Source organism: Lissotriton vulgaris, chromosome 4_1 (assembly GCF_964263255.1).
Source record: "Lissotriton vulgaris chromosome 4_1, aLisVul1.2, whole genome shotgun sequence".
Lineage (NCBI taxonomy): Eukaryota > Metazoa > Chordata > Amphibia > Caudata > Salamandridae > Lissotriton > Lissotriton vulgaris.
The window spans coordinates 405,046,785-405,060,067 of NC_141691.1; the positions used below are offsets into that span (position 1 = coordinate 405,046,785).

The window sequence follows — 13,283 nt, forward strand, 5'->3', positions numbered from 1 at the left end:
ATGGACAAAAAGCTTAGACAACTGGAGTCTAAATATATCATTAAGCTCAATAGCAAAGCACCCGGGGGGGGCTGAACATGGGGCAGGATCTCCGTAACTTTCTGTAAATCCACTCCAGGCTTGGAGTGTAGATCCATGGGCCACAGTCATTCTCACTAGAGCAACGCATATAATCCTGGATCACAGCAGGAGCAGGTTGAGAATTTGTTTTGATATGTCGTCATTTCTGACATGTTTTTAAATTTAAATTTTTAATTTTTCTCGATAGCACTTTCACTTGAGTATAGGAACTTTCTTCGGGAAGTCTTCCTTTACGAACCTTTTCGAATGGCCTCTCAGTACTCTTCCACTTTTTTATTTATATACATACTTGTATAGTGTCCCAGCAGCACTAACACACAAAATATTTTTAAGGGTTCTATGCGAGAACGAATGAGCGCATTTGGGCGTTACAATGACATTTGTTCCAACATCTCTGCGATCATATTAACAAATCTGAAGTTGTGAATCATGATTATTAGGTAGAGAAAAGAACCGCTTTCCATGTCATAACATAATGTTTACAGAGTAATTGTTTACATATGCACTTTGCACTTTTTATAGATTTGTATGAATCTATTTATATTAGTCGAATGTTTACATTTTGTATTATCAATTGAAGCACTTTGCGGACAATGTTACTAGGTATTAGTACCCATTATGTTTATGGTATGATTTGTTATGACATCAGGTACATATTATTATATAAGTAGCATATTGATGGACGACTTTTAGCGGCTATATGCGGGCAATTGCATTATCAAGTGTTCAGGCATGTCAAATTGCAGATGTTCAGTATTATGATTGACTTACGAATTTCGAATATGCACAGTTGGGCAAAAAATATGTGCCAAGTTATTTGTGTATAATTTTTTATGTAATGTAATTGTGTTAAGTTATCATGCGAATAGGCAAAGTTTAACACGTATAGTCCCGTTCCAAAATGGCGACATCATTTTACATGAACCCTTACAAATTTGAAGGATTGAGTCCTATGTCTATGTTTATTATTGTGCTGTTTGGCGCGTTTATCATAATCATGTATTTAAAGATGTGGATGTGTCCTGACAATTTGTCAGTGAACAAGGGCACAGCTGGTGCCTGAAACGCGTTTGACGAGGCTTGCACCCTTTCATCACGAAATGGAATAAATCACGATAATATTCCAAGACTGGCTCTGGCGTTTTGATTTTGTGGTCCACGTACCTGTCTGCGCTGCACGCGCATTTGGTGGCAAGTTGGAGTGCATGTATATAGATGTGTATATATATGTGTTCAAAAAAGGCCCAAAAGCATTCGAGCTCGCACTCCCAGCCAATGTTACCTTCCGGCATTAACATAGAGAAACCAGCCTCTGCATACCAGGAAATCCTTTATTACTTATGCCAACGCGTTTCAAGGCAACAGCCTCTTTTTCTCAGGCAACTGCAAAAACGTGAAACGGGCTTCCTCTTTGCTTGCACTATTTTATACTACCCCCAGTGGACAACACCCATTGCAGTGAATTTGTGGTGCATGAAGGGACTTGTGGTCCAGGAATACATTAATTACCCTCAGTGGGTTCCGTCTTTCACATAAAAATGTCATGCAGCATTGTCTTTATATTCAAAAAAGCCCACAGTGGGCCCCACGATGCTTGGCTGGTTGAATTAATCCCCATTAGCTGTGCTGATCGCAATGTGACTCAGTTCGTTATTGCGCAGCTTCTCTTCTTTCCGATATGGTGCAAACTCTACGACAAAATAATGTTAGCCCAGTCTTTCTTACTGCTAGCCTGTATAACAAAGTTACATTGTATTGGCCCCTTCAGGAAGAAAAAAAATATTCTTTCACTCTTTTTCCTTTCTTTGAATGCCATTTAGTTTGTGGTTGTGCAGGTGTTTTGTCAGTGTTTGTTTTCACTGGTGAGCGCTATTTCTCTTTTAGTGGGGTTTTATCAGTTATTATAGGTTTAAACCTAAAACCCCACAGCCTAGACGTGCCTTTATGTGAGGCATCTCCTAGTGTTGACAAACAGCCTATTTTGTTTCTCACTTCTGTGAGATCTACTCCTCTCTAAAGGCTAGCATTGAAATTCCTTTATATACTTTTATGCCGTAATTCCTGATCAGAATGGAGTGACATTGCCATGTTTGGTTTTTTAGAATGGTAGCGGTAAATTCTACTTAGTAGTGAAGTCGGATTTTACAGTACTTTCTTAGAAAGTGGGCATTTCTCTGTGCTTATGACTCTTTGTGCTTTGCTGCTTGACTCCAGTCCATGTCTAGGGCTGGGTGACAGCCTGGTGCATACTTTACAGACGGGTACAACACAGAAAGGGCTGGGTGTGGTGGATTGCATCCGCTTTCATCTGCATACTGATGGGCTTCCTGGGCTTGGTGAGGGAGAGGTCATTCACACTTTACATTTGTGTAGGTTGGGTCCTGCCTTCTCATAAACTGCTGATATAACCCCTTCTGACGTCTGGTGCCAGTGCTGGATTGAAGGGGATTGTTGCACCCTTCTAAAGGTTTGTTAATGTCCCACCCACCCCCGGCTCAAAGAAAATTTTGAGTATAAGTACAGGGGCTCTGACCCTGTGATTTTACTCACTGCATGTGATTTGTAACCAAATGGTGCTGGCCCTACATTCTGCACATTGCCAGAGGACTGCTCTGCTGCAAGAACGAACCACCATTAGGACTATCAACTTTGTTGTGCTGGGCTGCTGCATGTGAGGCTGCTGGAGGGGTGCCACTTTGCCAAGGACCTTTATGTGTTGGCCTGCCTGCTGCTTCCTTTGTGCCCCTGTGTGTTCTCCAAGGAGCCCAAAGCATGGTGAGTGCTTATTGCTCCTTGCCTGACCTACGCAGCGCATTTGGAGTGCTTAATTTTTGCCCCAGACTGAAGTCAAGGAGAAGTTCCCACAACAGTGCGTGGGCAAGCACTGTTTATCCACTTCTGATGGTCTCAAATCAGCACGGGATGAAGTGCTGCTACATCTTCCTGACTCTTGAGGTCAAGGATAGTTATTTAGCAGTATCTAGAATGAGTATTGTGAAATGTCGAATTAATCTGTATTTAATTCTGCAAGTAAATATAAGTATACCACCATGTGTTGTTTTAGTGTCTTTTATCTTTGTCTAGTGTTCCCTCACCTCATGTGTTTTTTAGTTTTTTTTTAAAAGTACAACAACCTACTTGATGCTTTGAAAAATGTCTAATTTCTTTATTGCACTTTGTGAAAACTTGTAATTGTGTGTTTGTTGTTCACTGATCTTCTATAGTCCCCAATGTTATGTATATTTCATTTGATCTCATCCACATAAATAGTGAAATGTTAAATAACTATTTGTTCCTCATATAATGTCCTTGCTCCCACACTCTTAAGTTATCTGTTACTCATAATGATTTTAATACTGATCAGCCTATTTTTGTACCTCAAAATGGTTAAAAAATATTCTTTATAGTAATCAATTCCTATTACTTGGGCTTAGCTTCAGCTGTCACTTATTGTTAATTGAGTGGAGTGCCTTTTTCTGTTGAACCATGCATCTGAGAGACAGCTGGCCCTGGGTAAACAAGTTGCTTTTGAGGCTGCTGGCTTAGCAGTTTTAGAGTGGGTGTGTATGGTCACCCATGACTACAAAATGTGTGTGCACACACACTGGCCAAATGTGAGTGGTAACTAGTTGGCACGCAAGCACACATTACAATTTCAGTTAATGTTCAGTAGGGTGTTAGAGCTGAAAAGTCTGAGCCTTGGTTTCAGGGAGCAGAGTTCAATGTCTCAGTGGAAGGGTCCGCAAATGCTACAGTAGGTGTAAAATGATATTGTGCTCAGACTGAGGATTTAAAAATTTGAGGATTATTGAATTTAGGAGTCTGAGGTTAGAACCAAGATTGGAATGGTCAGCCCAGCGTCCGCAAAAGCCCACAGTACATCAAATAGTGCGTATATTTTTGAAGATCCTCTGACAAAATAGATGACTACAAGAGGAAGTGTATACTCCTTTCTATTTCATAACATGACATTTGTGTTGTAGTTTTGCCGTTTCAATTGGAATTTCCCAAAGGAAGCGTCTAAAAAGTTGTAACTATTGGCAAAAATATATTGTTTGGGAGCCAAGTGCGTCTTTAGCAGGACTGAAGATTGGAATCCTACGACACGCATAGGTTCACGAGATCTTTTAAGGGCTGTGGTTTTATACTAAACTACAATTGCTTACTGTTTTGGAAACTAATCTGCATTTGTGGCGACTAGATAACACCTTCTGCTCAAGTGCATATCCACAGTCTGGGGAACTGCAGATCTGTCCCTAAACTCTTGGTTGCTGTGCCATGCTCCGATTATGTCTGTGTTCTCACTCTCTGCTATAAGTTCTCTCAACTGTCTGTAGAAAAAAACACGGTATTGCACACCAACTTGCATGATATGAAGAGCATCTTCCTAGCCTGAAATACTTCCTTCCCTTGCTATTTGTCTATGTGAATTTGGTGTACATTTTAACAAATAACACCACCACCATATTCTGACCATACAAGCGAGTACACAGCCATCCTCAGTACAGACTGGGCCTTCATATTGATAAAGGGACTTGCCCTACAACCTCTCCCTTCTTTCCCTTCCACTCCCTTTTCCTGAAATGGTAGATGTAGCAGACATTCATGTTTGGTTTGGTCCGTTCAAACTGGGTTCGAGCCTCACATCTACATGTTCATTTTAAGCACTTAGTTGACTTTGTTGCTCCTTTGTAAAATTGTAAATTTGAGCATTTTGTCATGCAGGGAAAATGTACACAATATGAAGCCAACCTCATTTAATGTTTTGGATTTCTCCTATATCGATTTAGTCCCTTCCCAGTTATTTAAAAGGGTGTACATTATTTGAAATACTTCCAGGATTAGACACCACTTCTCCTATTCACGACAGATTTTCCATTCTGGTTTCAAACATTTTGTGAAATTTAGTTTTGCAGCGTGAGTCTTTCTGGATTCGCTGTGCATATTCCACAATCCGGTGGTTGGGTCCGGAATCGTAGTCTTTTTTTTTTTTCTTTTTTTTTTTTCGTAGCCCAGGTGGGCGTCGACGTCCCACCATTTGGTGTACCTTCCGTGACGTCGGCAGGCTTCCTGCGGAAGCTCCCACCCTTGAGCGCCATCTTCAGATTCTTTTTTCCGCCGTTGGGTCTGGATCGTCGCGTGAAGCTCCAGAAGTTTTGGAGGAGAAAAGAAGAAGATAAAGCCAATTTTCTACAGAAAAGGACTTGAGAAGACTAGGAGAAGAAGACCATCAAAGCCGGGACGACGAAGGAGGAGAAGTAACTCGAGATCTTCGACGTCCGACGGGGAATGCGCGTACAGGGGGCCCCCTAAGCGCAGTAATGGACAATACACCCTTTAAATTCTGCCGTAACTGCCACCACAAGTACGCGCAGAAGGACCAGCACCCGGTCTGCAACATCTGTCTGCCAGTCGACCATGGGAGCAAGGACTGCAACACCTGCTCAGTCTTCACACCGAATACACTCAGAATTCGAGAGAAGCAGAGGATAGTTCACCACACGATGCAGGGCAAGGGCCAGGCACAGTCGTTGTACGAACTGGGCTTCTCCACCGACGACGAGGTCAACATCGCCGAAGGTTCAGATGTCTCCACGGTCGCAGAGACCGATAAGAAAACACCAGACAAGGTAGGAGAGTCTACGACCCCGAAACCCTCAACGGGGCCTCGAAGGCCTGAGGCAGACTCTCGAAAATCAGAGTCTAGAGCCTCGAAGGGAGCACTGGCGCCGAAAATCTCGACGACCGAAGCTGCATCCTCCGAAAAACAGCCCAGCGGATCCTTCGAAAAGGACTCTCAGACGGCAAAGACCAGCAAAAAGCCAAGGTCGTCGAAGCAGTTCCCCGAAAGAGGAACCTCGACTTCGAGGGAGAAGGAGCCGAAAACCACTTTGACGACGCCGTCTAAGAGGGCGGCCGAACCGCTCGATGCCGAGCATGCCGCACAGATGGAGAGAAAGAAAAGAAGGCTCGAGGCCGAGATGGAGAACATCCTCCAGAGGAAGAAAGACTTCGAAGAAAAGATGAGAAGCTACAGGATCCCCTCGAAGCCCGCGACGGCCGTCACTGAGGTAGAGGAGCACGAGGAGTTCGACGCCGAAGAGCCGCCGAAAACTCCGGAGCCCTCAGAGCAGGGAGAAGAGGAAGACCTCTATTACACACAGGGGGAATATGGGGATCAGCGTTTGAGCTACGACTCGGGATCCTCGACGGCTCAAGACCTGGACTGGCAGGACATCGATGCCGAAAACCCGGAGGAGGCTGTGGTGACATACCCCTCGAGGCCTTCGCCGCCAGATGACATTGGGGCTTACAATGAGGTCATCAAGAAGGCAGCAGCAGCTTATGAGGTTAAATTCGAGGAAGAGAAGTCTAAAGCAGATTTCTTGCTGGAAACCTTGCTCCCCACGCAGACAAGAAGACAGTTACTGCCCATGCTGAAGAGTGTCATGGACCAAGGGAAGGAAGCGTTCAAGCGCCAAGAGGCCCATAGGAATGAATGGGAAGGCATTCACAAATTGCGATTCGCATTTTGCGAATTGCAATTTGTGAATGCATTTTCAAGGGTGCAGAGGGGGGTCCAAAGGACCCCTTCTGCACCCCTGAAATGTAACTTTAAGTGCAGGTTTCACACACACATGTCCCATGGACGTGTGTGTGTAACATGAAACTTTCAAAAATGCATTTTTGAACGTTTTCGCAAATTAGCATGAAGGTCATCTTCATGCTAATTTACCCCTTCCTATTTGTGAATTCGCAAATTAAAAATGATCATGCATTGCATTTAAGAAATCTCAAATTGCGATTTCTTAAATGCAATCGCAATTTTAGAAATCTCAACATGGTTGCGATTCCTAAAGTTACGAAAAGCATGATGCATCCCAAATTTGAGAATTGCATTCGCAAACGGCTGAAAATTGCGATTCGCACCGTTTGCGAATGCAATTCTCAATGATGCATGTGGGCAAAAATGCCTCGCAGCAGTGGCCGCACATCTGCGAAGAGAGGGGATCCACATGTACCCCTACCTCAACAATTGGCTGAAAAAGGCAAACTCTTGCTAAACATGCGAGGAACATGCACAGCGAGTCACAAGAACGCTGCTGGACCTGGGATTCTCCATATACTGGGGAAAATCATCAATGGAGCCGGAGCAGGTGAAGCTCTTCCTGGGGGATCAGATCAACACAATTCAATGCAGGGTGTTACCCAGCGAAAAGAGGACACTCAGCCTACTAAGGGAGACACGCCACTACCAGAAGGGGCAAGCTCCGACAGTGAGGACAGCGAGCAAGATCATGGGGATGATGGCGTCATGCACACACCTGGTTCCCAATGTACGTCTACACATGAGGCCACTCCAAGATTGGCTGCAACAACAATGGTCACAAGCTACAGGAAGTTGGGAGAATCTAGTGGTTGTAACGCACGAAGTGCAGGAAGAGATGAGGTGGTGGACCAAGGAGAACATTACAATAGGGAAGCCTCTAACTCCACCAAACCCAACAGTGACCATCACCACAGACTCATCCCAGAAGGGATGGGGCGCACACATGAACCGGCTCAGAGTGAGGGATCTGTGGGCACCAGCGGATGCAGTCAGACACATCAATTACCTGGAACTGAAGACCTTGTTACTCGCTCTGAAGGCCTTGAAGAAGGTATTGATACAAACAGACAACACGACAACGATGTTCTACATCAACAAGCAGGGAGGGACTCAGTCATTCCCTCTGTCCAGGCTAGCGCAAGAAATATGGAGCTGGGCAATACCACTCAAAATAGACCTGCTGGCCATACACCTGCCAGGGAAGGACAATGTGGAGGCAGATTGGCTCAGCGGGCAGACTTCATAATCCCACGAGTGGGAACTGAACAATCAGGAAACAGAGACTATTCAGGAGATGGGGCACCCCAACAGTAGACCTGTTTGCAACACGTCAGAATGCAAAATGCCAGTACTTTGCATCCAGACAACCAGTGGAACAATCCCAGGGGAATGCCCTATGGATAAGCTGGTCAAAAACATTTGCCTACGCTTTTCCCCCGATACCATTGATCCCCACGGTGCTCAACAAGTGCAGGATAAGCAACATGACACTGATCCTGGTGGTACCTCAATGGGCCAGGCAGACCTGGTATTCACAGATTATGGAGATGGCGCAGGGTCCACCCCACAAGTTCGCAAAAAGAAAGGACCTACTCTCCATGCAGAACGGGGAAATTCTACACCCAGAGCCAGAGGGCCTCAGCCTAGCGGCTTGGCTCCTGAGGACTTAGAGTTCGCACAGCTAAAGCTCCAGGAGAGCACCCTGCGGGTGTTGCGAGAGGCAAGAAGGCCCAGCACACGCAAATGCTGCGGGGCAAAATGGAAAAGATTCACTCAATGGTGCAGCAAGAAAAAGCTGCAGAGGAAGCTGACCAAGGAATCAACGGTGCTAAGATACCTCACGCACCTACTGAAAGCCAAACTAAGCTCATCCTCGCTGAGGATACACCTGGCAGCAATTGTGGCATACACAAGGGGAGAGACTGGGAGAAGCTTCTTCACATCGTAGGTAGTAAAAAGATTCCTGGAAGGGGCAAAGAAAATAGCGCCACCCAAAAGGATGCCGCCGCCGGCATGGAACCTGAATGTGGTGCTGACCGAGCTCATAAAAGCACCTTTTGAACCCATCCACAAGGCATCACTGCAAATGCTGACAATGAAGGCGGCCTTTCTGGTAGAGATCACCTCGCTACGCAGGGTGAGCGAGCTGCCGGCACTGATACTGCAAGAACCCTACATCCAGATACACAGTGACAGGGTTGTGATGAGAACAGACCCGCACTTCATGCCAAAGGTGGTGTCAAGGTTCCACATGAATCAGAGTATTCAAATTCCTAGCTTCTTCCAGAAGCCCACGACAAGCGCTGAGAGGGCGCACCACACTCTAGACGCAAGAAGGCAGTAATGCACTACATTGAAAGGACGAAGGAACACAGAAAGACAAAACAGTTCTTCGTGTCCTTCGCGAACAGTTTCCTGGGTAGACCAGTGACTAAGAACACAATCGCTCGAAGGATCGCACAAACGATACAATTCTGCCACAAGCAAGCGAGGCAGGAGCTAACAGGAGGGGCACAGGCCCACTCGACCAGGAAGAAAGGAGCAACAATTGCCTTTCTGGCCAACACACCAATTCAGGACATATGCCTGGCGGCAACATGGGCTTCAGTGCACACGTTCACTAAGCACTATTGCGTGGATGTACAGATGAACAAGGAAGCACAAGTAGGACACAGAGTGCTTCAACATATATTCAACAACCAACGCTCATCTTCCACCCAGCCGCCACAAAAGTAACAAAACCTCTACAAAATCTATGCACAGCATAGTGAATCCAGAAAGATTCACGATGCAAAACGAATAGTTTCTTACCTGTCGGTGTAGTTTTGCAGCTTGAAGATCTTTCTGTATTCACTAGCGAACCCACCTACCCCCGCCAGAAAGATGAGGCTGGAGAAGAAGGTGAAAACACATGGAATAGAAAGCAAGTTGAAGCTTACAAGATACGTGAAAAGAATTACGTTGGAAAAAGGATTAACAAACCTAGCCATGGATTCGCTACAGGAACACAAAAGAGAAATAAGAATCCGAAGATGGCGCCCAAGGGTGGGAGCTTCCGCAGGAAGCATGCCGACGTCACGGAAGGTACTCCAGATGGTGGGACGTTGACGCCCACCTGGGCTACGGAAAAAAAAAAGAGAGAAAAAAGACTACAATTCCGGACCCAACCACCGGATTGCGGAATATGCACAGCATAGTGAATCCAGAAAGATCTTCAAGCTGTAAAACTACACCGACAGGTAAGAAACTATTCGTTTTAGACCAACATTGGGATAGCTGTTAAATTTAAAAACCAACAGAATATTCACCAGCAAGTAAGTGGGCACGTACATTTTCTTTTACTTCTATTTCACCTCTATGAAGCTCACTGGTTTGTAATTTTTTTTTTTTTTTTTTATGCTTCTATAGCACCTTGGAGTACTTCTCTGGGTATTTCTGTTGTAAGTGGCGCTGCATGTAATCTGAGCAGTGTTTGTGGGCAGGCCAGTAAGAGCTGTTTACAACACGACTTCTGAATTGAACTGTCTGATTTGGAAGACAAATTCCATGTAAGAGTAGTTTCTAAAAATCATTCCTACCATTTGCTTTTCTGTATCAGAACCATATACCTTTTTACAAAATCTGTGTGGTATTCCATCCACAGGATTCATCATATAGGATAATTCTAATGCTGTTTGATTTCTTACATCAAATACATCTCCGCAAAGAAAGTTAATGAAATGTACATGTGATTAATACTTTGATGTCTTCATTGACCAAAAGAGGAGGTTTATTTATACTTCTCTTTCCGACTTACATGAGTAAAGTATCGCGTAGAAACGTTTTCTGAGAAGTCTATTTTTTTTGCAATGATATATAGGTGGCTTCCTCGCTGGAAGGGTTCACTCCACCGGAGCAAAGAAACTTTGTTGACTGTCCAGAAACGTCTGTATTTAGGAGCTGTGGGGAAGTCGCAGTGCCTACTCTAATCATTTTCTCTAAACACTATTTTCTTTATCAGTTTAACTGCACATTTGGTCAGTCACTCGTTATCTATTCACTTCAGAATCAAAATAGGGGTAGTTGGACACACTGCAAGTTTCTCAGAAATTCTATTGATTCAATAATGCAGTACTTTTAGTATGAATTCAAGCATTCCGTTTCAGCTAACACTCTGTTCTACATCTATTCCATGTTGGTTCAATTTTCAGTTGCCTCTTCACTTGATGTCTTATCGGTATGTAGCTGACATTGTTTTCTAAGTATTCCTTGGCAATTTTTCAATAATTGGGGAAATGAAGATTGCCGCCCATAAAAATAAGTAACATGTCTATAGTTGCCAGGCAGTCCTGTCCCATTTCTTTCCTTCTTTTACCAGCTTGCGCAAGAATGTATGGATCTGCCAAGGCCATAACATATGAGCAGCTTTCCAAACATTGAGTAAGGCTCAAGTAGGGAACCGAAGAGATGATGCAAATATGTGCAATGAATCATCTTTCATTACTCTTTTTGTACTTCAGATCCTAAAATAATGTAGAGAAATTTTCAAAATATTGGTGCCTGATTTAGCGCCACTCTTATTGCAGGGCAAATAAATTATTGTGTATGCTATGAATATAGTTATTTTGTGTAGATTGTAATATGTAGATCGATGTTCTTCGGTTTGTCATGTGGTTTGTTTCATTATTTAGTTACAGTGCTGTGGAGTGGAGGACTATAAGTACTGGGAACAAACGGAATACTTCAAGCAAAAGGGAGTCCCACAGAGCTGTTGTAGTCATACTGGGAACTGCACCGAGGCGGATATGAAGGATACGAGCAAGCTCCCAGATAAAGTATTTCAAAAGGTAAACTTGCAACAAAGCAGTCTACCATTTATGGAGTAGTAAACTAAGTCTCAAGGACACATAGTCATGTCTCTAGAGGTGTGAATACTTTTTAGAAAATTCAGAGGGCTGGGGAGCCGGGGTAGAATTAGCGATCAATCCATCCTCTCTGTGTGAAAGAAGTTCCTTGTTTTGTTACAGCTTTTTGATATGATTCTCTCACTTTTTAGGGATGTTTTACACTCGTGACTTCAGTAATGGAAGAAAAAATTGGCATTGTGGCTGGAATTTCATTTGGAATTGCTTGTTTTCAGGTACTTTATTTTGATATGGCTTGTTTTGCTAAACGTTTGCACATGCTTTATTGCTTTACGTGAAGTGATACTCATTGTCTATTTACTTTATCTGCTCCATAGCTTATTGGTATCTTCTTGGCATGTTGTCTTTCCCGCTACATCACAAACAACCAATATGAGATGGTATAATCTCCACCTCATGGACTAAAGGTATGGTAGTGTCTGACCTGAAAAACGAATGTGTGTACCTGTCTTTTGGGTTAGAAATACATGCAAGAAAGTGTTTTTAGAGCTCTAGGGATCAGAAGATTTCTTGTTAGGTCTTGTGATCATAAATCACTCTTGTTTGGTTTTTGTTTTTGAAAAAAATAAATGTTCCTTAGTAATTATTCATACAAGTGTTTTGTGAAAAAATGAACCTGAAACTAGTACTTTTCAACCCACATTTATTTTGCTGATAAATGTGTACTTGTCTCATGGATTTTAGAGCTATAAGAAGCCATATAAAATACATCACTTATATGCCGTACACGCTCATGACAATAACATTTTAGCACAGACGTAACAGTTTAAATATATATTAGTAATACGTGGGCCTTTTTTTGCACACAGTTTAGTCTAGCAGTCAAGACAGGCAGCATCGAAGAATACTCAAAAGAAGACCCCTTTTCCATAGTTTGCCATTATTTAAAGGTAAATACAGAATAGTGCATGCTTTCCTGTCTGTATTTAACTCTAGAAATCTGAAAAACCTGAAAGCATTAATCACAGAAAACCTGACATAGGAGTTGTCTGTGAAGTACTGTGCATCTTTATAGTCTATTCTAAACAAAGTGCATTAAAATGTACAGACAAGAATGGTGTATTCAATAGGCCTTAACATTAGCACGAGGCCAAATTCAACAATTATTTAATTGATCTTTCTAGAAAGCTGGGTTTCTGTTGCAGTAACCCCCCTGTCGCCCATCCCCACCCCCACGTTTTGCCAGATTTCTGATGCACTTTGACTTGATGTGCCCTGGGTCCCATACCATTTATGATTCCAGGGCCTGTGTTTTTCACAAATTTGTACCTTTGTACCCACAATTTGCACATCTCTGGTCACGTATAAGTCCCTTATAAAAGGTACCATAGATACCATGGACACTGTGACCAGGGGAGGCCTCTAAGGGCTGTAGCACATATTGCTTCACCCTTTGAGCTCCTGTACCTTAACACACACACACGGCCATTGCAGGCTGAGTGTTTTGGTGCTTAGAAAAGTGAAAAGTCGACTTGGCACACATTCCTGTGTGCCATGCCTGCAACCCTCTGCCTATGCTATAGGTAAGACACCCCTCCAGCTGGGTGCACTATATCACTGGTGAGGGTACAGTTTCATGAATACTGTACCCCTACAGTGTCGAAGTCCATTCTTCGACATTATGAGTGCAGTAAAGCCATAAAGAGTACATGGTCTGGGAGTTTGTCATTATTAACTCCACAGTACCA

General features: G+C 43.5%; 1 protein-coding gene across 1 annotated transcript in view; it reads left to right on the top strand.

Annotated features, from left to right (window-relative positions):
* TSPAN6 (tetraspanin 6) overlaps window positions 1-13,283 on the top strand; it is a 132,569-nt gene that overhangs the window by 97,063 nt on the left and 22,223 nt on the right. The window contains exons 5-7 of the mRNA XM_086918794.1: window positions 11,362-11,517; window positions 11,727-11,810; window positions 11,913-12,002. Coding sequence (XP_086774920.1) covers window positions 11,362-11,517; window positions 11,727-11,810; window positions 11,913-11,981 — 309 coding nt within the window. The 3' untranslated portion in view covers window positions 11,982-12,002. The remainder of the gene's footprint in view (window positions 1-11,361; window positions 11,518-11,726; window positions 11,811-11,912; window positions 12,003-13,283) is intronic.